Consider the following 23,018-nt stretch of genomic DNA (forward strand, 5'->3'; position numbering starts at 1 on the left):
TGCAGCCCTAAAAAGACCAAAAAAAAAAAAAAAAAAAAAAAAAAAGAAAAGAAAGAGGGACCAGGACAAAGGAGAAGAGGGTATTATGCAGGAGAGAGGGGATTACTGACGGAGTTAGCTTCCAGGGTAGGTGGATGTCGTTTAGGGTCACCCATCAACCCTGGTTTGCTTGGGGCTGTCTCTGCTCTAAAACTGAAAGTCCTGCGTCCCTGGAAGACTCTTAATCCGGGCAAACCTAGATTGGTCACTTCAGAGTGGAATCAAAATTACAGAGGAGACAGTGTTCTGGACAAGGGCTACCTCTCCCTGCGTTATGAGCGAAGGTAGAGAGGTAGAGAGGGACAGGATTAAATAAAGTCCACGGGCTTTAAAGCAGTGATCGATCTCCTTGACCTTTTCCTGTTGCGCTCTCTTTTGGGTCCAACTGGCTCCTCACTTGGAGTACCACCCACCGCTAGGGGGAGGAGCGGAGCAAACAAAGACGGGTGCCCCTCTAGCTCTCTCAGGAGTGCTCTCTATGGCTCCTGTTCTCCTAGCCGGGGCGGGGGTGGGGGGCGTTCTGTCACGTGACCAGGTACCCAGAGCCGGCGCAGGCGCGGTCGCCGCGTCCCCGTCGCCGGGCTCTGTCGCCCGCGCCGCTTCGGGTTTTAGGCACTTGAGGCGGCTGCCTGACGGTCCTGCGGCTTTTCCTCTTACCGCTGCGGGCCGCAGGGCCAAGGCCATGTCCCGGAAGCAGGCGGCGAAGAGCCGGCCGGGCAGCGGCAGCCGGAAAGCCGAGGCCGAGCGCAAGCGGGACGAGCGCGCGGCGCGCCGGGCCCTAGCCAAGGAGCGGCGGAACCGGCCGGAGTCCGGCGGCGGCGGCGGCTGCGAAGAGGAGTTCGTTAGCTTCGCCAACCAACTGCAGGCCCTGGGGCTGAAGCTGCGGGAGGTGCCGGGGGACGGGTGAGGCGGGCCCGGGAGCGCGTAGGGGCGGTGGGGCGCTGCGCTTGGCGACTGTCGCGGGTTCTCGCCTGCCCATTCATCGGGCGGCCCAGAACGCCAGCCCCTTCCCAGTGCTGGGGGGTCCAGCAGCGAGCGAGGCGGCCAGGCTCCTCCCCTTGAGATGCTCGAGTAATCCCCAATTGCCTTGATAGTGGCAAAGGCCCCAAGCAAACAGTAAAGGGGTCCGGAGAGCCCCGTTAGATCGATGTCCAGGAAGGCTCCCCTGAAAGGTGACATTTAAGCTGAGATCTGAAGGAATGAGATGGAGCCAGTCAGTCGAAGAGCTGTCATAATGACGATCTTTTAGAAAGCGGTGCAAGCCCCGGTTGGTATAACGCTTGGCCTCCTTTGAGTTCTTATTACTGTTGGGTATTGCCCTCCTTTTACACTTGGGAAATGAGGTCTGTGAGGGCCTCTTGTTTACTGAGCTGAAAGCAGCTTCTCTAATTCTTACCTTCGTGGGCTTCAGTTTTTCCTCTGTAGGCAACCACACTTCCCCAAGCTTGCTTGGGCTTTAGACTGGAATCCAGTTTATTTAGAGAATATGGGATGAATAAATGGGATGGGAGGAAGGGAATGAGGGAGGGAAGGAAAAATGGCCTCAGAAAAGGGGATGTGGACCCAGGAGCATGGAGGGCAAAAGGAAAAGTGTAGGGGAGATAAATTAGCATCCCAGTGTAGGGATAGATAAAAGGAGTCTGGTTGCCAGAGTTTGTCACTCTGGAAGAGACAGAATTAACAGCCCAGCTGTCATTTGGGGGCTCAGATAGGGCAGAGGGAAGAATAAAATGAAGCTGAAGACCATGCAGAATTGCCTTAGCTGTTAGGCATGGACGTGGGGGAAGAAAGTATTTCTGGATTTCACCTTATATTGCAAGTATTTTCTGGCTTTCACCTTATGCTAATCAAAACTGTTTATAACTGTTTATAATTGTTACTGGCTGTAGGTTACCTTTTCCACTTTTCCTACGTATGCACAGTGCTTCAGGCAGGTTGGATTTAGAGCTTGATTGCAGTTTATTCACCACCACCTGGCACAGTGTCTGATACTCAGAAGGCATTCATAGCATTTTTTTTTTTTAAATGGCTGCACCCACAGCATATGGAAGTTCCTGGGCCAGGGCTGAATCTGAGCTGCAGCTGTAGATCCCTTCACTCACTGAGCTGGGCCAGGGATGGGACCCATGCCTCCGCAGCGACTTGAGCCACTAAGTCGTATTCTTTACCCAGTGCACCACAGCGGGAACTCCAGAAGGTATTCAGTGCATTTTTGTTGAATGAATGAATGACAGAAATATCATAAAGGAAGGCCAGCTAGACCCTCAGCAGGGTCCCTCAAAGGAGTGTTTTCTTTTTTTTTTTCTTTTTTTGTCTTTTTTTGCCATTTCTTGGGCCACTCCCGTGGCATATGGAGGTTCCCACGCTAATCGGAGCTGTAGCCACCGGCCTACGCTGGAGCCACAGCAACGCAGGATCCCAGCCATGTCTGCGACCTATACCACAGCTCACGGCAACGCCGGATTGTCAACCCACTGAGCAAGGGCAGGGACCGAACCCACAACCTCATGGTTCCTAGTCGGATTCGTTAACCACTGCGCCACGACGGGAACTCCAGGAGTGTTTTCTTAGTGGGGTTGCTACAGTTAAGAGCTTGCTTTACTGGGTCTTTTATCCTAGTACGGTGATTTTGTCAGATACAATTTATTAAATATTCAAGGCTTTCCTTAATCCTAAGCAAACTCACAAGCCCAAGACCTTGCTATATAAACTAGAATACCAGTTGAATACTTCACAGTGGGGTTGAAGTGAGGTCTGGTGGGGTGGGATTGAATTGCTTGTATCTGCTGTACCTGGTGTGGTAGTCCCACTGTCAGGATGTCCAGGAAACTGAAGTACCCTCCAGAAGGTTGCTTGTGAGCAGGAATTGCAGCAGAAGGAGTTTTCCTAATGCTGTGGGAAATTTAAATTAAAAAAAATTATTATTATTTTTTTTTAGGGCCACACCTGCAGCATATGGAGGTTCCCAGGCTAGGGGTCGAATCAGAGGTGTAGCCGCCGGCCTATGCCATGGCAACACAGATCTGAGCTGAGTCTGTGATCTGCACACAGCTCACAGCAACGCTGGATCCTTAATCCATTGAGCGAGGCCAGGGATCGAACCTGCGTCCTCATGGATACTAGTCTTCTGCTGAGACATGATGGAAACTCCAAGAGCATACTTCTTTAGTGCAGCAAACATTGGCTGAGCTCAGTGCTGGGAGTACATCCTAGTAAGAGAAAAGCATAACAGCAGGTCTCGAACATTTTGGTCTTAGGACCCCTTTACAGTCTTAAAAATTACTGAGGACTCCAAAGAGCTTTTGTTTATGTGGGTTTTAGTTATAGTTGTCACTCTACTATACTAGAAAGTAGAACAGAAATTAAAACACAATACGCAAACACATTCTGTTACCTTCAGAGTGATCGCGTCATGTATCATATATCAGTTGTCTCTGGAAACCTCCACTGTACACTTGTGAGAGAATGAGAGGGAAAAAGATAAGTAGCATCTTTGTTTTGGACTCATGGATACCTTGAAAGGGTCTCAGAGACCCTGGCCCTTCCCAAACTGGGCCACACTTTGAGAATGGATGATATAAATAATTAACATACAGGTTGATATACTCTTCCCAGTGCCTGGTAAAGCGGTACTGTTGACAAGGAAGTGGCTAACACTTCTGACGGGGTCGGGGAAACCTCATTCATTCAGCAAATGTTCATGAACACCTGCCCTGTGCCTCTCAAAGGAGGTCATACTCAGACTGGGTTATGAAGGTCAGTAAAAATATAGCAAGAGAACATTGCAGGTTGAGGAGTAGTAAAGGTAAAGGCACAGGAGCACATTATGTTTGTGAGACCTGCAAGTTAGGATGACAGGAGTACAGAGTTCAAGGGTAGAATCAGTGGCCGTGAGACGGCAGGGGTCAGAGGCGCAATGCACATGTCTCACTGCCGAGTCCCTGTTCTTTGGGCCAGTGTTGGATAAGGTGATGATAATCCCTCTTTTGTGGGCTCCACGAAGCTAACCCCATTCTGTTCGCAAACTCTGCCCATGGGTGCCGTGAAATGGTGCCCTCTTTAGTGGTGTGGCATTTTTGGATGTGGTGATGACAGGCATTATCACTGCAGTGGATGCTATTTCCTGTGTATGTTCCACGTTAGTAGGTACCCACACATTCTCTTATTGCTTAATATTTATTGAGCACTCTTGGTGAAATAGAAAGTTATGGTCATTAAAAGTCTCTACTCTTCCCATCTTTCCGTTCTGGTCTGATTGCAGTACTGAGTAGCTTGAGATAACATCGCACTATCTAGGCATATTCGTTGTTGGGCACTTCTGGAACCTTGGGACTAAATTAGCTGATATTCTCTAATGTAGCCTTTACGTGAGTGGACTCAGTATAGCGTAGCTTAATCAGGGAGTTTCTTATGGGGTTTGTAATGCATCATGAGCCACCTTCATATTTGTTGTGTTGTCTTGAGGGTTGACTCAGATAAATTGGATTCAGTTTCAGAACAGGAGCTGTTTTAACCTTGATGTTGTCCTTAAAAACATGATTGGCTGTAGTGTGAAAAGAATCACTAATCGATGAGGCAGTATAATATTAACATCTCTGACTCTATCCAGTTGTATCTCACTAGATGTAGCTTCAAATTACAGTATTAATCAGTAGTGTTCTGATATTAAAGCACTGAAAAATCACTAATTTTAGCCATTTATCTCTGTTTCAAGCAAGTTGTTTTTAAATTTTTACCCCCCCCTTTTTTTTTTAAATCATTGCAGGATCTTAGTGATGGAAGGGCATTTACACATCATCTTGTCTAATTATCCATTAGTACCTGCATCACTTGTACAGTAGCCTTATTGTTTGTGTCCAGCCCAGTTGTTTTTTTTTCTTTTTACAGCTGCGCCTGAAGCATATGGAGGTTCCCAGGCTAGGGGTCGAATTGGAGCTACAGCTGCTGGCCTACACCACTGCCCCAGCAATGCCAGATCCGAGCCGTGTCTGCAACCTACACCACAGTTCACAGCAACACCGGATCCTTAACCCACTGAGTGAGGCCAGGGATTGAACCCGAAACCTCTTGGTTCCTTTTCGGATTTGTTTCTGCTGCGCCACAATGGGAACTCCTAACAGTTGTTTTCAGCTTGGTGGCACAATAGAATCATTGGGGGGACTTTGGGAAAAATAGAGTGCCTGGGCTGTCCCCAGGATCAGCCACACCAGAATCTTAGGCAGTGGGGCTTCCTTAGTCATAATTTTTACAACTGTCCACATGTGATTCTCATGTGCAGCTGTAGTTGATTTGGAGTCTGGATTTTAGACCAGTGATTCTCAAAGTTCCATGTACAGCAGAATCACCCGGAGGGCTAATTAAACACCTGGAGGGACTAGATTGCTGGGTCCCAACCCCGGAGTGTCTGACTCAGTAGGCCTGGGGTGGGGCCTCAGAATATTTTGATTTTGAGCAAGTTCTCAGGTGATGTGGTGTTAGTCAGGGATCAAGACCCGCACTGTCCAGTCCAAATAAAATGGGAACCACATATGTAATTTAAAATTTTTCCAGTAGCTACATTAAAAAGGTAAAAATTTTAGGAAGATACTTCACGTTTAAAATACTGTTTCAAAATCCAGTGTTTTACACTTACAGCACACATCAATTTGGATGAACACATTTCCAGTGCTGAGTAATCACCTGTGGCTGGTGGTGACGATGTTGTATAGCACCTGTGTAGACAATTCCTGTGGCTTCCTGGTAGAAATTTATAAAACCTTTAGTCTGTTCATTGTCTCTATAGAGCTAAAATAAAGTTTCCTTTTATTTGCTGAAATCTATGTCTCTGTAGTTTCCACGTTTTAGTTTGATTGTGCAAGGATGACATCCCTTTCACCATGACAATTGTCGTGTCCACCTGAGCCTTCTTTAGGCTAAAAGTCACTACTCGTTGACGTTCTTCAGATTATTTCGTTTAAAGCCACATACCTCGGGAGTTCCCTTCATGGCTCAGTGGTTAACGAACTTGTCTAGGATCCATGAGGATGCAGGTTCAATCCCTGGCCCTGCTTACTGGGTTAAGGACCCAGTGTTGCTGTCAGCCATGGTGTAGGTTGCAGATGTGGCTCAGATCCTGCGTTGCTTGGCTGTGGCATAGGCCAGCAGCTGTAGCTCTGACTGGACCTCTAGCCTGGGAACTTCCATATGCTGCAGGCGTGGCCCTAAAAAGCTAAAAAATAAAAAAATAAATTAAAGCCACATCGTCTCATCAGACATGTCTTGAAGTGTAGTAACCAGTATTATATCCAGTACTCTAGCTGTGGTCTGACCTCAAAGAACAGGATCTACCCCCTCTGCCACTTCTCTGCATGTTTACTATTACTGCAGCCTAAGAGCCCATTCATTTTAAAAAAGTCTGTGTTGCAGTATCATCTCATCCTAAATTATTGAGTACCCTTACGTGCTACTTGGGTAAGTGGTTATTTTTTTTTTTTTTAATTCAAATAAGGCTTTACTCACATCCCTATAGTGCACTGGTTCTTTTTTTTTTTTTTTTTTTTTTGTCTTTTTAGGGCCACACCCAGGGCACGTGGAGGTTCTCAGGCTAGCGGTCCAATGAGAGCTGAAGCTGCCGGCCTACGCCAGAGCCACAGCAACACGGGATCTGAGCCAAATCTGCGATCTACACCACAGCTTATGGCAATGCCAAATCCCCAACCCACTGAACAAGGCCGGAGATCAAACGTGCATGCTCATGGATGCTAGTCGGGTGTGTTAACCACTGAGCATGACGGGAACTCCAGTGCACGGGTTCTGAAGTGGGGATGATTTTCCCCCAGGGGAGCACCTGGCAATGGCTGGAGATATTTTTGGCTGTCACAACAGATGGAGAGAGTGGTGGTAGTGGTGCTACAGGCATCTAGCCGGTAGAGCCAAGGATGGTCGTGAATATCTTCCAGTGCACAGGACAAAGAATTGTCCCGGAACCTTAGCACTGTGGGGACTGAGAAGCCCAGCTGTAGCTAGTGAGTGAGGGTGTGGACTCAGGAAACAGCTGGCATCTCCTAGAGGCCCTTTGGGCCCTGGCTGCATTGTTCTCATGAGGATCATGAGTGCGCTTGCTGCGCTAAGGGGACCCAGGTGGCTATAGTGTTTGTTCACATTTCCTGTGCCACTGCGTGGTAACTCTGTCAGGAAAGGACGTGATTTGTCTCTCTTGATTTTTCATTTTGACTGCTTATTTTTAGTGCTCAAGGAAAGTTTGGTAAATATAGAAAAGCATATTAAAATAAGTTTAACAGTTACTCCTAATTCCATTACCTAAGGATAACTACATTAACAGTCTGGTGCCTGGGTTTGAATCCTGGGTGCACCACCTACTGATTTTGTGACCTTGGGTAGGCTACCTGAGGCGGATGGTAACAATGCCCATCTCATAAAGTTGTAGGGACTAAACCCATTCGATGCATGTATAAAGCATGGGGACTAGTCCCTAGGGCTTTGTAAGAGCTGGTGTGTGTGTGTGTGTCCCTGTGTCCCGCCCCAGGCCGTACCCGCAGCTATGGAGGTTCCCAGGCTAGGGATCGAATTGGAGCTGTAGCCGCTGGCCTACACTATAGCCACAGCAATGCCAGATCCAAGCCATGTCTGCAGCCTACACCACTTCTCATGGCAATGCCGGATCCTTCACCCACTGAGCGAGGCCAGGGACCGAACCTGCATCCTCATGGATGCAGTCAGGTTTGTTTCTGTGAGCCACGACAGGAACTCCTGTAAGAGCTGTTGAAGTGATGGTTTCAGTGCTTTTTCTTTGCATATATCTGTGTGCGTTTCTGTGTCTGTGTATGTGGTGTGCAGATCGATGTGACGGAGCTCAGGCAGAAGACTTAGTTTTACACTTAGTTTTTTGGCCTGAGTGGAGAACATTTGCCCCTGTTTCTGTAGAATGCCATTTTGACATATCAAATGTAAAATAACTAGATATGTCATTTGGGGCTAAATCATACTTCCTCCTTTTTTTTTTTTTTTTTTTTTTTTTTTTTTTTGCTTTTTAGGGCTGTACCTGTGACATATGGAATTTCCTAAGCTAGGGGTCTGATTGGAGCCACAGCTCACGGCAATGCCAGACCCGTAACCCACTGAGTGAGGCCATGGATTGAATCCTCATCCTCCTGGATACTAGTCAGATTCTTAACCTGCTGAGCCACATTGGGAACTCCTAGTCATACCACCTCTTAAATTGGATTCAAGGATAGACTAGCGGTGGCAGATGTTAAAGGTATAAGAAAAGTTTGGGAGAAAAGCTTAAAATTGAGGACATTTTATCCATTAGCTTACTTTTTTTCCTGTGCTTGTAAAAATGACGGCCCTTGTTAGATTTTAATAACAGACACCTCATTCTAGTGTCTAGAACTATTATGCCCCAGTCCCTTCTAGAATCTTGCCCCAGATTGATACAAAGTTTCTTGGATTTTGGTTTATAGAATCTGTCATCTTAAATTCTCTCCCCTGCCCTGCAAAACAAAACTAAATTTGTACATTTGAAAGAATTCTTGCCTCTCTATAACTTTCTTTTTAAAAACTCACTTTTCTGAGTTGGAAAACAAAAAGCCTCTGTTACCTACACATTTAGGTCTGAAGTCTTCCCCACAGTGATGAGTTTATATTTTAAAATTGGAATATCACAGATTTTCGTTTGAAAGAGTAAACAGTTGGGTGCGAAACTAGGCTACTGTTTGGCTTCAGAATGGTTATTTCCTTAGTTTTGAGGATACCAGATTGTGTTTGTCTTGTTTCAGTCTCTGTGTATCTGGGCTCTGTCTTTTTAATATAGTTAGGAATCTCAGAAGCTTCTAAGGGGTTTGAAAAGAAAGATAACTCTTAAATTTTATTACCAGCATTTTAATTTTAGAAACAAAAAGAAAGCTTGGAGAATTTTCATTTGGCAGGAGTAGCAACAGCATTGTGACTCCTTGGGTGAGAGGTGAGGAACTAAGGAGGGAGCGCATAGAACACCGCCTGTTGTCCAGATGCTTCCCTTCCCATGGCTTCCTCCACTGTGTTCTTAGGACTCAAACAGGATTTTTCTCTCAGGAGCTTGACAAATTGCTTTCTTTTTGGTACTCTTTGTTAGGTGAATGGTTAGTTAGCTGGGCAGCTGCAGTGAAATGTTTAGAAAAGAGGCAGTAAATATGATTTATCAATTTAGAAGGGGATTTGGGAGTCAGAGCCTTTAGGTGTGCAATGGCTTATAGCGTCTGGACCCTGTCTTCAGGTGGTTAGTGTGTTACCAACTCTGCTTTGAAGCACCTGAGGCCGGCTGGCAAGTTGAGTATGTCTCCCGAGTCAGCCAGCTGGTAAGTGGGGAGTGGCATCCTTGTTTGTTTTCTCTCAAGAAAGTACTGTGATTGGACATATGCCCTAGTGCTCTCCTCCAGTGTCTGAATTGAGGCTTTGTCCCTTCTCTGTGTGAAAGATTAACGTGGATGGCCTAGCTTGAAGCATCATTGTTTTAGATGAGCTAAGTTCCCTTTTAAAAGGTCTTGACCATGGTTTTTGTTTTCATAGCAATTGCCTGTTCAGAGCTCTTGGTGATCAGCTGGAGGGACACTCCCGGAATCATCTCAGGCACCGACAAGAGACAGTGGACTACATGATAAAGCAGCGGGAAGATTTTGAACCCTTTGTTGAAGATGACATTCCTTTTGAGAAACATGGTAGGTTCACCGTGAGACACTGGATCCTCCAGATGTAATGCCTTGGGTAATTAAATCTGTCAGCAGTCCCCACCCAGCCAGCCAGGGGTTTGAGCACATACATTATGGCTTTCATTTATTTAACAAATATTTATTTGCCTGCTCTGTAATAGGCAGCATGATAGGCAGTTGGGAATCGGTAAATCTAGCTGTATATGCCCTTAATAAAAATGATGATGTTAATTAACCTGGCCTGAAAAGCCATTTGTGATGTCTTATTCAGGGTGGGGGTGGGAGGGGAAGCAGGCTTATAAAATAGTGTGTATAGATTGATCCTCTTTTTAAAAGGTATACATACAGGCACACACTAGGAAAAGTCTGGGAAGACGCTAACATTTTATGGCTCTCCTTTCTTCTTCCATTCTTTCTTTCTTTTTCTTTCTTTCTCTCTCTCTCTTTCTTTCTTTCTGCTTTTTAGGGTGGTACTCACGGCATATGGAGGTTTCCAGGCTAGGGGTCGAATTGGAGCTGTAGCCACCGGCCTGCACCACAACCACAGCTACAGCAACGCCAGATCCGAGCCGCATCTATGACCTACACCCCAGCTCACGGCAACCCCGGATCCTTAACACACTGAGCAAGGCCAGGGATCGAACCTTCGTCCTCATAGATGCTAGTCAGATTTGTTTCCACTGAGCCATGACGGGAGCTCTGAGTAATTTATTCTACCTAGTCATTGAGTTCTCTTGGTCCTCTTCTGGATCACTTTTTGTCTAACAGACACCAGATAGCCAGGTAGTCATCAGTTTACAAATTAAGTGTGGGCATGTGGGGCGAGTCTTGTAGTTTAGTGCTATATAAAATGAGTAGTGTCATTGATCCAATTAAAATATTTTAGGTCAAGTGAGTTTTTAGTTTGTGACTTGAAATTGTACTTGCACATCTTCAGTGAAGTTCATGTGGTAGATGTAGGGTATGGCGGGACCTTAGATGTCCAGGGAAAGGTGTTTTCATGAACTGTCACCCTGCCTGCCTGGTGGCTGGTCATAGCTTTGTCAGAGTCTGAGTATCATAGAAGTGAGAAGTGGCTCTGGCTGCCGTAGCAGAAATGAAAAGAAGCCCAGAAGTCTGTGCATTCTATTTGTGTGTCACTTGAGGACTACACCTGTTAACATTTATTGTTCTTATAATTATGTTTTTATTTTTTTAATTAAAAAATTTTTTTCTTACTTAATGGATTTTATTACATTTATAGGTGTACAATAATCATCACAATCAAATTTTGCAGAATTTCCATCCCAAACCCTCAGTGCACCTCCCCATCCCCCAACCTGTCTCATTTGGAAACCCTAAGTTTTTCAAAGTCTGAGTCAGTATCTGTTCTGCAGAGAAGTTCATTGTGTCCTTTTTTTAGATTCACCATGGAAGTGATAGCATTTGATGTTGGTGTTTCATTGTGTGACTGACTTCACTTAGCATAATAATTTCTAGGTCCATCCATGTTGCTGTAAATGCCATTATTTCTTTCCTTTTAATGGCTGAGTAATATTCCATCGTGTATATGTACCCCATCTTCTTTATCCACTCCTTTGTCGATGGACATTTAGGTTGTTTCCATCTCTTGGCTATTGCAGATAGTGCTGCAGTGAACATTGGAGAACTTATAGTTATGTTTTGAATCTCTACCTTGTTATATGACAAGATTCTTGAGGGCAGGGACTGTGTCTGTTCCCCACTGCGACAATGGCTGGCAGATAGAAGGCACTCTCGTTTGTTGATTGAATGATTGAATGGCCCACTGTGGATAACAGAGACACCCCTGTCACTTGGGAAATCCCAAGGGCTTAGAGGTTCTATTCCAGGAGCCAGGGGTAAAGGCCAGACCTCTCTCTGGGAAAGGCTAAATTCTTTACTAGACATTTCTTTCCTAAAACACTCACATGTTAGTAATGTCTACTTTCTTGTTGTTTGCCCCTCACTGGTTATAAACTCCTTGAGGGCAAACTGTGACAGGCTGGATAATGGAGTGGCCAGAAGCTGAAGGCTTGGAGCCAGGCTGTCTGGGATGAAACTCAGCTCTGCTGTGGACTGGCTCATGACCTTGGGCACAGTTATAAACTACCCTCCACCTCAGTTTCCTCATCTATAAGGTGGTGTTCCTGATAATACCTTTTTCAGGGGATTGTTTTGAGGATTAAAAGTGATTTATGAGAAGAAATTATAAACTCTGAAGGAATATGAGGAGTAGAGCAGTGCTTGACACATAATAAGCATTCATTAAGGCAAACTATCATGATTGTTGTGGTTGTTACATGTCCAGTGTCTTTCATGGAGTTAGGCATTTAGGAAACATTCAGAAAATATTTACTGAAGGAAGGAATGAATGAATCCTTTCTTTATTGGTGTGCTTCTGAGTAGCAGTCTGTATACTGTTCAGCCAGCTTAAATTCCTATACTCTGACAAAGCCAGTGGACTTTTCAGGTGTAGACCTTTGTTTCTCATTATTTGTTTCCCCCCCTGTTTCTCATTATTTGGAACTAAATAAATAACAAAGTATGTTTGCATTTGGATTTTTCCATTATAAAGACTTCATTTTTCTTTCTCTCCTCTCTCCATGCAGTGGCCAGTTTGGCAAAACCTGGAACATTTGCTGGCAATGATGCGATTGTAGCCTTTGCAAGAAATCATCAGTTGAACGTGGTGATTCATCAACTTAATGCCCCTTTGTGGCAGGTAGGTCATCTATTCAGGAATTTATGTAAGCTCTTATTTATAAATTAGCTTTGGGGCTGTCCTAAGATGATGGGGCTTGACTTATGATATTGAACAATGTGGGGTAACTTGGACAGTAAGCCTAACCAAAGATGGGAAGCTTGTGGTGGCTTGGAATTAAACCCTGCATTACAATTCAAAAGTCTTTAAAATGTCAGAAATATTATTCAGCAGTTAATTGGGTAATTAGGGGCAGAGAACCTAGTGTCGAAATAATTTAGATAATTTTGTAAAAATATTAAATGAGAAGTTCTTGTTGTGGCGCAGCGGAAACGAATCTGACTAGGTTCGATCCCTGCCCTTGCTCAGTGGGTTAAGGCTCTGGCGTTGCCGTAGCTGCGGTGTAGGTTGCAGATGAGGCTTGGCTCTGGCATTGCCGTGGCTGTGGTGTAGGCCGGCAGCAACAGCTCTGATTAGACCCCTAGCCTGGGAACCTCCATATGCCTCGGGTGCAGCCCTAAAAAGACAAAAAAAGGACCAAAAAAAAATCTAAATGAGAATTTAAAGGATTTGCATACCAATTCTAGTTTACCTGTTCCACGTGTATGTTTTTGTTTTTTATTTTAAAAATTTTGTAATTTTTAAAATTTTAAGAATTTTCTTTATTTTTATAACTGTACCTGCAGCATATGGATGTTCCTATGCTAGGGGTTGAATTGGAGCTGCAGCTGCCAGTCTATACCACAGCATAGCAATGATGGATCTTTATCCCACTGAGCAAGGCTAGGGTTCGAACCTGCATCCTCATGGACACTACGCTGGGTTCTTTTTTTTCAGGGCTGCATATGGGGCATAAGGAAGTTCCCAGGCTAGGGGTTGAATCAGAGCTTCAGTGGCCGGCCTGCACCACAGCTCACGGCAACGTTGGATCCTTAACCCACTGGGCAAGGCTAGGAGTCAAACCCGCATCCTCATTAACCAGGTGAGCCACAGCAGGAACTGCAAGTTTTTGTTTTTCAGGTGAAGGGAAGCAAACACCAAATCCATTATAATAACTGTTGTTAAAAAATATGTTCTGAACCACAAAATTTATTTCATGGCCTAGGGTGTCAATCTTTATTTCTGTGCTCTGTTCAGCTATACATTGCAGTTCCGATTTTCTTTCTTTTTTTTTTTTTTTCCTTTACAGCAAATAAGATTTTACAGCAAATGTTCAGTTTGTGCCATGGGATGGCAAAGCATGCTGGTGACGCTTAACTTCCCTCCCTCACCTTACCCTTGGTTTCAGATTACCCTTGGTATTCTCAGTTAACCTCATCTCCCAAACAATCCATCCAACCAAACATTCTAGAGCATGGAAAGTCAAAGGTAGGGCGAAAATGTACCCAGACTTGTATCCATTACTTGTCCTGTGCTCGGAGTGCTTTTCACTGTGGCTCTGCTCCTGGAGCCTGGCCTGGTGATTCCTAACAGTCTGTCCCCCGCCCTCATACTGCTCCCCCGTTTCTAACTTTTTTTCAAGTAGAAAGTGAAACATAATGATTATAGGATAATTTGAAAATTTGGAAAAGCTCACAAGGCAAATAAAAATCGCCCAGAGTCACACTGCTCAGAGGTAATTACTGTTAACACTTTAGTGTGCATCCCTATATTCACACATACTCTTAGCTGTAAACACATATATAGAACTGGGAAGGGACATGTCACACATGCAGATACATCTGTGTGTATATATACACAAACACACATTTATGTTTCCCATGTATTATATTATTATAAAGGCAGACAGTGGCTTTTTTTCCTCATTGTTTTCTTATGCCACCTGCTTATATATTCTTTTGTAAATTGCATATTTCTAGCCTTTGCTCATTAAAAATAAAGTCACGTTTATAAAGACAAAATATACATATAGCAAAATTCACCCTTCCCTGGTGTATAGTTCTGTGAGTTTGACAAACATAGTCATGTAAATACTACCACTGTCAACATACAGAATATTTCTAATCCCCTAGAAAGTTACCTCCTGCCCCTTTGCAGTCAGTGGTCCCTCCCCCGATCCCCATCTTCTAGTAACCTCTATTCTGATTTGCCTCTTACAGTTTTGCCTTTGCAGAATGCCATATAAACTGAGGTCTGTAGCATTCTATGTCTGGCATAATGTCCTTTTAACAGAATTACACTGCATCAGAATAAGTTGGATACTCTGTGGGTTGGTCCATGGCTACAGCCACAGGATGGAAACAAGGTCTATGTGTGTTGTTCTTTGGGGTAGTTGGTTAGGTGTGCCAACACCAGTGAGAGCTATCATATTTTTACTGAGGCACTTTCTTTCTAAGGATGCCTTTGAGCCAAGAAGACTGTTTACCTGCTTCCTTGTCCCAGTTTTTTGTCCTTAACCCTTTACTGCTTAGCAGAAATCATCAAAATTATTTGACTATATAGCATAAGGAGCCTGTTCTTGGAGGAGAATGCTCAGTGCCAACTTAGTATCTTTAGCTTTCCTTTTCCTCCATCGATAACTTTTTAAAAGTTTCTTATTTAAAAAAAATTTATTTATTTATTTTGGCTGTGCCTGTGGCATGTAGAAGCTCCCAGGCCAGGGTTGAACCCACACCGTAGCAGTGACCCAAGCTGTGGCAGTGACAGTGCTGGATCCTTAACCCGCTGCACCCACACGAGAACTCCTAAAGTTTCTTAGTTTTCTAGGTAGCTGTGTACAGTAATTCTCTTTAGTGAGAATTTTTTTTTTCAAATACATTTATTTCTGTAGTGTCCTTTTTCATGGACTGCTAAACATCGAAGGTATGTTTTTTTAAAGGAGTGCATTTTCTGTGTACTAGAACTACCTAGTAGTAGGTCTCCCCCATCTCTCCTGACCCAAATGAAGCATCTTATGAAATTTGAAAATTGAAGCTGAATTGGTTGCTCCTGTCATGGGTAAGAGCTCATGCATTAATAATGAGTAGGTTTATACTTGAAACCTGCAATTTTTTTTTTCTGGTTACAAATGAAATATAAGCTCCTGCAAACAGTATAGATGTATGTAACATAGAAAGTGAAAGGCCTCCGTGATCTTCCTTGCCTAACAGTTTGATGGCTGTTCCTCAGGTTATTTTTTTCCTATTCATAGTGTGTGATGGTGTTATCATTTAAATGTCCAAGCACCTTAGGGATTATGTCATTCAGAGATTCTAGTCAACTAAGGTCCTTTCCCAGTAGCCTTGCAAGGCGGTGAATGGGGTTCTCTCTTTTGTGTGTGTCTAAACCAGACTCTGCTCTGAGACTTAGATATTCTACCTGGAGAAACGTTCAGTGCTTCTGACTTCTCGATCTGGCTGGTTCCTTTTGTTCCGTGGTTATGCTGTTTTTAGACCACAGATGCTGTTTGCTGAAAGGCTTATTACTGCCTAGGCCTTTGAGCAAAAACAAGAAGGAGGTGCTAATACTTTGAGGTTTTAACAAATAGACAGTTCCTGGGCTTTCTAAAGAACAGATTCATCACCACTGCAGCGTTTCTGTGGAAGTGGTGGTCTGGGGAGTACACTCAGGCTCCTCCTTAGGGTGGCTGTATTGCCCGACTCCAGGGAGCACTATTCTTCGTGGTGGTTTTGAAACTGATAAAAGTGTGAGGTTTTGAGTTTGTTGTTAATGTTTTTCAATCTGTGGTTGATGAAAAATGCTGTTTTTGTTTTACAGATGGGGTGGATTTACTGTGAAGTTAGTGAAGCATAAGTGTCAGTGCCCTCATTTTTTTTTTTTTTTTTTTCAGGACCACATCTGTGGCATATAGAAGTTCCCAGGCTATGGGTTGAATTGGAGCTGTAGCTGTTGGGCTACACTACACCACAGCCACAGCAACGCTCGATCCCTGACCCACTGAGTGAGGCTAGGGATCCAACCCACATCCTCATGGATGTTAGTTGGTTTCGTTTCTGCTGAGCCACGACAATAGAATGGCAGTGCCCTTATTTTTATGGCCTCCTTTCAAGATCTTGCGAGGGGTTTTAGCAATTTTATATATACATATTTTTGTCTTTTCTAGGGCCACATCGTGGCATATGGAGGTCTAATCAGGCTAGGGGTCTAATCAGAGCTGTAGCCGCTGTCCTACGCCACCGCCACAGCAATGCAGAATCCTGGCCGCATCTTGTGACCTACACCACAGCTCACAGCAACGCCACAGCCTTAACCCACTGAGCAAGGCCAGGGATTGAACCCGCAACCTCATGGTTCCTAGTTGGATTCGTTAACCACTGAGCCATGATGGGAACTCCAGCAATTTTGTATTTTTTCTCAAAGGGGGCCCCCAATTTTTTGAACTTCAAGCCCAGCAAATCTACATCTGCCCCTGAGCCTTCCCTCATGGAAGGGATTTAATGCACTTGAGGGGCCGAGAGATATTAACACTGCAGAAACTTAAGCATATTTAACGTCATGGTAAATCTGCCTCTGGTTTTTGAATGTGCATTTCCGTATGTCTTTATTTCCATGTAGTTGCATATTAAGCACACTGAAGCAGACATACATAATTCAGAAATTGCTTAGGACTATCCCATTCATATTCCCAGCCCATTCTGCATAGAGCCTGTTGACTGGGCTTCCTGGGCAGTCGGGTGGTGTTTCTCTTTTGAAACTGACGCTGCAGATCCTCACTGGCATCTCCCTTTGTCTGCAGATCCGTGGCACGGATAAAAGCAACGTGCGGGAGTTGCACATCGCCTATCGGTATGGAGAGCACTATGACAGCGTTCGGAGGATCAATGACAACTCAGAGGCACCCGCACATCTCCAGACTGATGTGAGTTTGGTCTCCAGGTTCTTTTGTATACTTAGCCCTGCAGGAACCAGGTCGAGAGCTCTGTGCCCCTTGGAGGTGAAAATCAGAGATGTTGTTCCAGAAAGTTGCCTTTAAGAATCTGTGGGCCAGAAGTTCCCGTGTGGTTCAGTGGGTTAAGGATTTGGCGTTGCCAGCGCTGTGGCACAGGTAGCAACCGTGGCTTGGGTTCGATCCCTGGCCAACTTCTACATGCCGTGGGAGTGGCCAAAAAAAAAAAGGGAATCTTCGGGCTTATTTATTTATTTTTTAATCTTTGTTAGCTCAGGTGAGAGCAGCAGATACAATTGCTTGTCATTCTTTTGCATTCCCTAATAGCTAATGGTTGTAATTGCAGGAATATGATTTATATAAAAATTTTAAATTAATTAAAAAAAAATTAATCCATGCTTGGTATCTAAAAATTGGAAACTATAGAAAAAATAAAATAAAATATGCAAAGTCAATAACTTTTGATACTGTTTTTGTATTTATATAGCTGTTTCCTGCTTTTTTCTGTTAATGTTATTTCAAAAACTTTTCCTCACATTATTAGACACTTTCTTTGTAATTAAAAAAAGCAAAATGAAAGTCACTCTTTTACCTTTGTTTACCTCCCTGGATGCAACCACTGTTATTAGTATATGAAAAAATTACCTAGAGATATTTTACACATCAAGCAGATATGTGAGTATGTGCATGTGTTCAACTTTTGCTGGAATTCATTCTCCGTATCCACAGTTGTGGCATCCTCTACATACTGTTAAGCACTGCGCTTTTCAAATGGAACGTGTCTCGGAGTTTAATTCATAGCAATACATAACAAACTTCCTGAATCTTTTAAAATGGCTGCATAGTATTCTAGTATATGGATGCATTATAACATGTTTGAATAGTCCCTTTGATGGACTTAGAGGTGGCTTTCATTTACTTATTTATTTATTTTTTTTATGGCCACACCTGTGGCATAAGGAAAGTTCCTGGGGCCAAGGATTGAATCCTAGCCACAACTCCCAGCCATGCTGGGTCCTTTAACCATTGCACCAGACTGGGGATTGAACCCGCATCACTGCAGTGACCTGAGCAGCTGCGATCAGATTCTTTTTTTTTTTTTTTTTGCTTTTTAAAGCCGCACCGGAGGCATATGGTAGTTCCCAGGCTGGCGGTCCAATTGGAGCCACAGCTGTTGGCCTATGCCACAGCCACAGCACCATCAGATCTGAGCCGTGTCTGCAACCTACACAGCAGCTCATGGCAATGCCAGGTTGGATCCCACTGAGCAAGGCCAGGGATTGAACCTGCGTCCTCTGATGAGTGGGTACTCATCAGATTCGTTTCCACTGTGCTATGACGGGAACTCCTGCAGTCAGATACTTAACCCACTGTGCCACAGCAGGAACTCCTAGATGGCTTTCAAACTTTGCTTTTACAAACAGCATACAGTGCTTTCTTATATATATCTCTTTTCACACATGTGTGAGTATATCTGTGTAATAAATTCCTGAAAGGTTCTTACTACGTCAGAGGATGTGTGCATTTATAATTTTTGATAGGTGTTACCAAATTGCTCTCTATAGAAGTCTTCCCAGTTTTACTCCCACTTGCAATATGTGTCTCTTGCCATTCCTTTGCCAACACAGCATGTTATCAGGTTTTAAAATCTTTGTTACTGTTAGGGAGGAAATTGTTCTCTTAACATAATTTTAATTTTTATTTCGAATTATTAGTGAGTTTATGGATCTTTTCCTATGTTTAAAACTTATTTATATTTTTTTGTGTGAACTTATCCATTTTCTTTGTCCATTTTCTGCCTATTTAGTTTTCTTAATGATTTTTAGGAGATTTTAGGGAAATGAGCCACTTTTTAGGATGAGTTGCAATTTTTTTCAGTCCTTTGTCTTTTTATTCTTTGCCGTATTGTCTTGCTGTGAAGGAGTTTAGATTTTTATAGGGTTAAATTGATCATTTTCTCACATGTTTCTGGGTTTGGGGTCATAATTAGCTCTTTTCCACTCTGAATTTAAACAAGAATTCTCCCATAGTTTATTTTAGTACTTCTATCCTTTCATTTTTTAAAAAAGAAAATTAAATCTTATCTCTTTTTGGAGTTTGTTTTCATATAAAGGTGTGAGGATATGGATCCAGCTTTATATTTTTCCATGTGGTACCTAGTTGTACCCAAACCATTTATTAGTTACGTATCTTTTCTCCACTGGTTTTAAAATGCTGCTTTTCTCGTATACCAAATTCCCAGATGTAGTTGGGTCTATTTCTAGATATTGGTTCTTTTCCCCTCGTTTTTCTGTTCATGTGTTATTGTTTTCACTGTTTTAGTTAAGAAAGAGTATATTTTAAAATCAGATATCTTGCTGTAGTGCAACAGGATCGGTGGCATCTCTAGAGTGCTGGGATGCAGGTTTGACCCCTGGCCCGGCACAGTGGGTTAAGGGGCATTGGGTCGCAACTTGGCTCATATCTGATCCCTGGCCTGGAAACTCCGTATGCCTCGGGGTGGCCGAAAGGGGGGTGGGGGGAGAAAAAGGAAAAAAAAAGTCCAGTAGAATTTTCCATTCATCATTTCTTTTTTATGATTTCCTGTATTTTCTTGCTTTTTTTGTTTTATATATTAGTGTTAGAATAAGTTTGTCTAGTTAAAAAGAATAGACATATTCTTTTTTTTATTGGGATATCATTAAACTTAGTAGAGTAACAAACAAAATAGACATATTTATGATGTTGAATCTTCCTAGCCAAGAACCTGAGATGCTTATTTGTTTCATTGACTTTTTTGATGATCTCCAAGAGCATTTTCTTCATACAGATCTTTCCCATTTTTTGCTTAGTTTATTCTTGGGTGTTTTTGGTTCCTACTGTAAGGAAGGATCTTTTATTCCCTTTATATTTGTATAAGAGTTGTTTACAAAATGTTGTGTACATACTTAGCTATCCTATAGAATCTCTTTAATTGAGATAAATGCACATAACATAAATTAACTATTTTATTTTATTTTTATTTCGTGGCTGTGCCCACTACAACAGAAGTTCCCGGGCCAGAGATTGAATCTGAGCCACAGCTGTGACCCAAGCTGCAGCTGTGGCAGTGTTGGATTCCTTTAACCCATCTGCTGGGCCAGGGATCTTTTTAGGGCTACACCCATGGCATATGGAAGTTCCCAGGCTAGAGGTCAAATCGGAGGTATAGCTGCCAGCCTGCATCCACAGCAAGGCGGGATCTGAGCTGAGTCTGTGACCTATACCACAGCTCATGGCAGTGCTGGATCCTTAACCCACTAAGCAAGGCCAGGGATTGAACCCATGTCCTTATGGTTACTAGTCGGGTTTGTTACCAGTGAGCCACGAGTGGAACTTTTTACAGTTAGATTCTTAAGTCACTGTGCCACAGCAAGAACTCCAGAATCTACCATTTTAAAGTGTACAATTCAGTAGCACTGAATACACCCTCAGAGCTTTGTAACCACTTCCTCCATCCAGTTCCAAAACATTTCACACCCAGAAGAAAACCTGGTGCCCCTTTAAACAGTGCTCCCCATTCCTTCTTCCCCAGCCACCCCCAATCTACTTTCTGTCTTTTATTCTGGACATTTCCTATAAATGGAGTCACACTCTGTGGCTTTTTGTGTCTGGCATTCCTTAACATAATGTTTTCAAGGTTCATCCATGTCACAGCACATAGCAGAACCTCGTTCCTTTTCAAGGTTGAATAATATTCTGTTGTATTGAAACACCACCTTTTGTTTATCCTTTCATCTGTTGACAGGCATTTGAGTTGTTTCAACTTTCTGGCTGTTGTGAATAGTGCTGCTGTAAATATTTGGGTACAGTATTTGTTTGAGTACCTGCTTTCAACCTTTCGGATATACAGTTGACCCAGGAACAACACAGGGGTTGGGGCGCTGATGATGTTTAGTTGAAAATCTGAGTATAACTTAACAGTTGACTCTCCATATCTGAGACTCCTCCATAGCTGTAGTTCTGCATCCTCGATTCAGCTCATCGTGACTTGTGTAAGACCTTAGAATTTACTGCTGAAAAATGTCTGTGTATAAGTGGACGCATGTGGTCCAGATCCATCAACTGTATACTTAGGCGTAAAATGACTAGGTCAGAAGGTAATTCTATCTCGAACTTTTTGAGAAACTGCTGCACTGTTTGCCCCAGCGCACAGCTGCAGCATTTTACCCTCCCGCCAGCAGTGCATTGAGGGATCTGCTTTCCTCACATCCTCATCAGCGCTTGTTATTTTTCTTTCTTTCTTTTCAAAATTATGGCCATCCTGCCAGATGTAAAGTAACATCTTGTGGTTTTGATTTTCATTCCCTAATGATTAGTGATGTTGATTATCTCTTTAAGGTGCTTGTTAGCCATTTGTGTATCTTTGGAGAGATGTCTGTTCAAGTCCTTTGTGCATCTCTTAATTGGGATGCTTGTGATTTAATTTTTTTAATCATTTTTAAAATTAAAGTATAGTTGATTTATAATGTGCCATTTTCTGCTGTACAGCAAAGTGACCCAGTCATACACATAGATAGACATTCCCTTATATTATCTCCCATCATGAGTGATTCTGGATACTAAATTCTTTTTTTTTTTTTTTTTTTGTCTTTTGTCATTTTATGGCCACACCCACAGCATATGGAGGTTCCCAGGCCAGGGGTCTAATCAGAGCTACAGCTGCTGGCCTCTACCACAGCCACAGCAACGCCAGATCCGAGCCGCATCTTCGACCTGCACCACAGCTTATGGCAACACGGGATCCTTAACCTACTGAGCAAGGCCAGGGATCGAACCCACAACCTCATTGTTCCTTGTCGGATTTGTTTCCACTGTGCTACGACGGGAACCCCCTAAGTTCTTATAAATATATGATTTGCCAGAATTCTTTTTGTTGGGAATATTTTTTTTTGTTGAGTCTCTCTCTTTTTTTTTGTCTTTTTGTCTTTTTTAGTGCCGCACCTGCGGCATATGGAGGTTCCCAGGCTAGGGGTTGAATCGGAGCTGTAGCTGCCGGTCTATGCCACAGCCACAGCAACCCCGGATCCTCAGCCCACTGAGCAAGGCCAGGGATTGAACCTGTGTTCTCATGGATACTAGTCAGATTCATTTCCACTGAGCCACGATGGGAAACTCCTCTCTTTCTTTTTAAGGTATAGAATTATCATATCTACAAATAGTGATAACTTTTCTTCTTTCGTTTCAATTTTATACCTCTAATTTTGCTTTTGGGAGGGCTAATTGCGTTGCTGGTACCTCTAAGACACTGTTAAGTAATCGTGGGGGTAGTGAAAATCCTCCTGTTCCTTACCTTATTGGGAACGAAGCGGCATTCTCTGGGTTTACCGTGGTTATCTAACCACACCCATGCTGTGACACCTTTAGGCATTTCCGGTTATTCACCACTCTCGATGGCACTGCGATGAGCAGTTTTGCATAAATCCTTTCTATACTTTGACATTATTTCCTTTGGATGAGTTTCGAAAACGGTCGATACACATAGCCCAATGGCTAGGGTAAAATGTCAGAAGAGTCGCTTTTTACTAACATTCTGAGGAATACACTGCACATTGCTGGATTCCACTTACACTTCTACATGCATGTGCTAGGAACGCCCTTGCTCATTTCACCTCTCTCTGCATTAATAGCAAGCGGAGGGAGAAAGCGATTGGGATCCACAGAGGGATGGTTTTAGCTTTTCTGAAGTGGGCTTAGGTTGTAAAGGCCTGTGGATACCAAGTGAGCTGCTCTTCCTGCTTTTAGCATT

At 43.4% G+C, this 23,018-nt stretch overlaps 1 protein-coding gene across 2 annotated transcripts in view; it reads left to right on the forward strand.

The window, feature by feature from the left end:
* Positions 570-23,018, forward strand: part of OTUD3 (OTU deubiquitinase 3) — a 31,941-nt gene continuing 9,492 nt past the window's right edge. The window contains exons 1-4 of one of the 2 annotated variants that reach the window (XM_021095472.1): positions 570-942; positions 9,586-9,734; positions 12,335-12,447; positions 17,102-17,224. In XM_021095472.1, the coding sequence (XP_020951131.1) occupies positions 722-942; positions 9,586-9,734; positions 12,335-12,447; positions 17,102-17,224 (606 nt within the window). In that variant the 5' untranslated portion in view covers positions 570-721. The remainder of the gene's footprint in view (positions 943-9,585; positions 9,735-12,334; positions 12,448-17,101; positions 17,225-23,018) is intronic. The other variant, XM_021095471.1, reaches the window with a different exon arrangement.

This window comes from Sus scrofa, chromosome 6 (assembly GCF_000003025.6).
Source record: "Sus scrofa isolate TJ Tabasco breed Duroc chromosome 6, Sscrofa11.1, whole genome shotgun sequence".
Lineage (NCBI taxonomy): Eukaryota > Metazoa > Chordata > Mammalia > Artiodactyla > Suidae > Sus > Sus scrofa.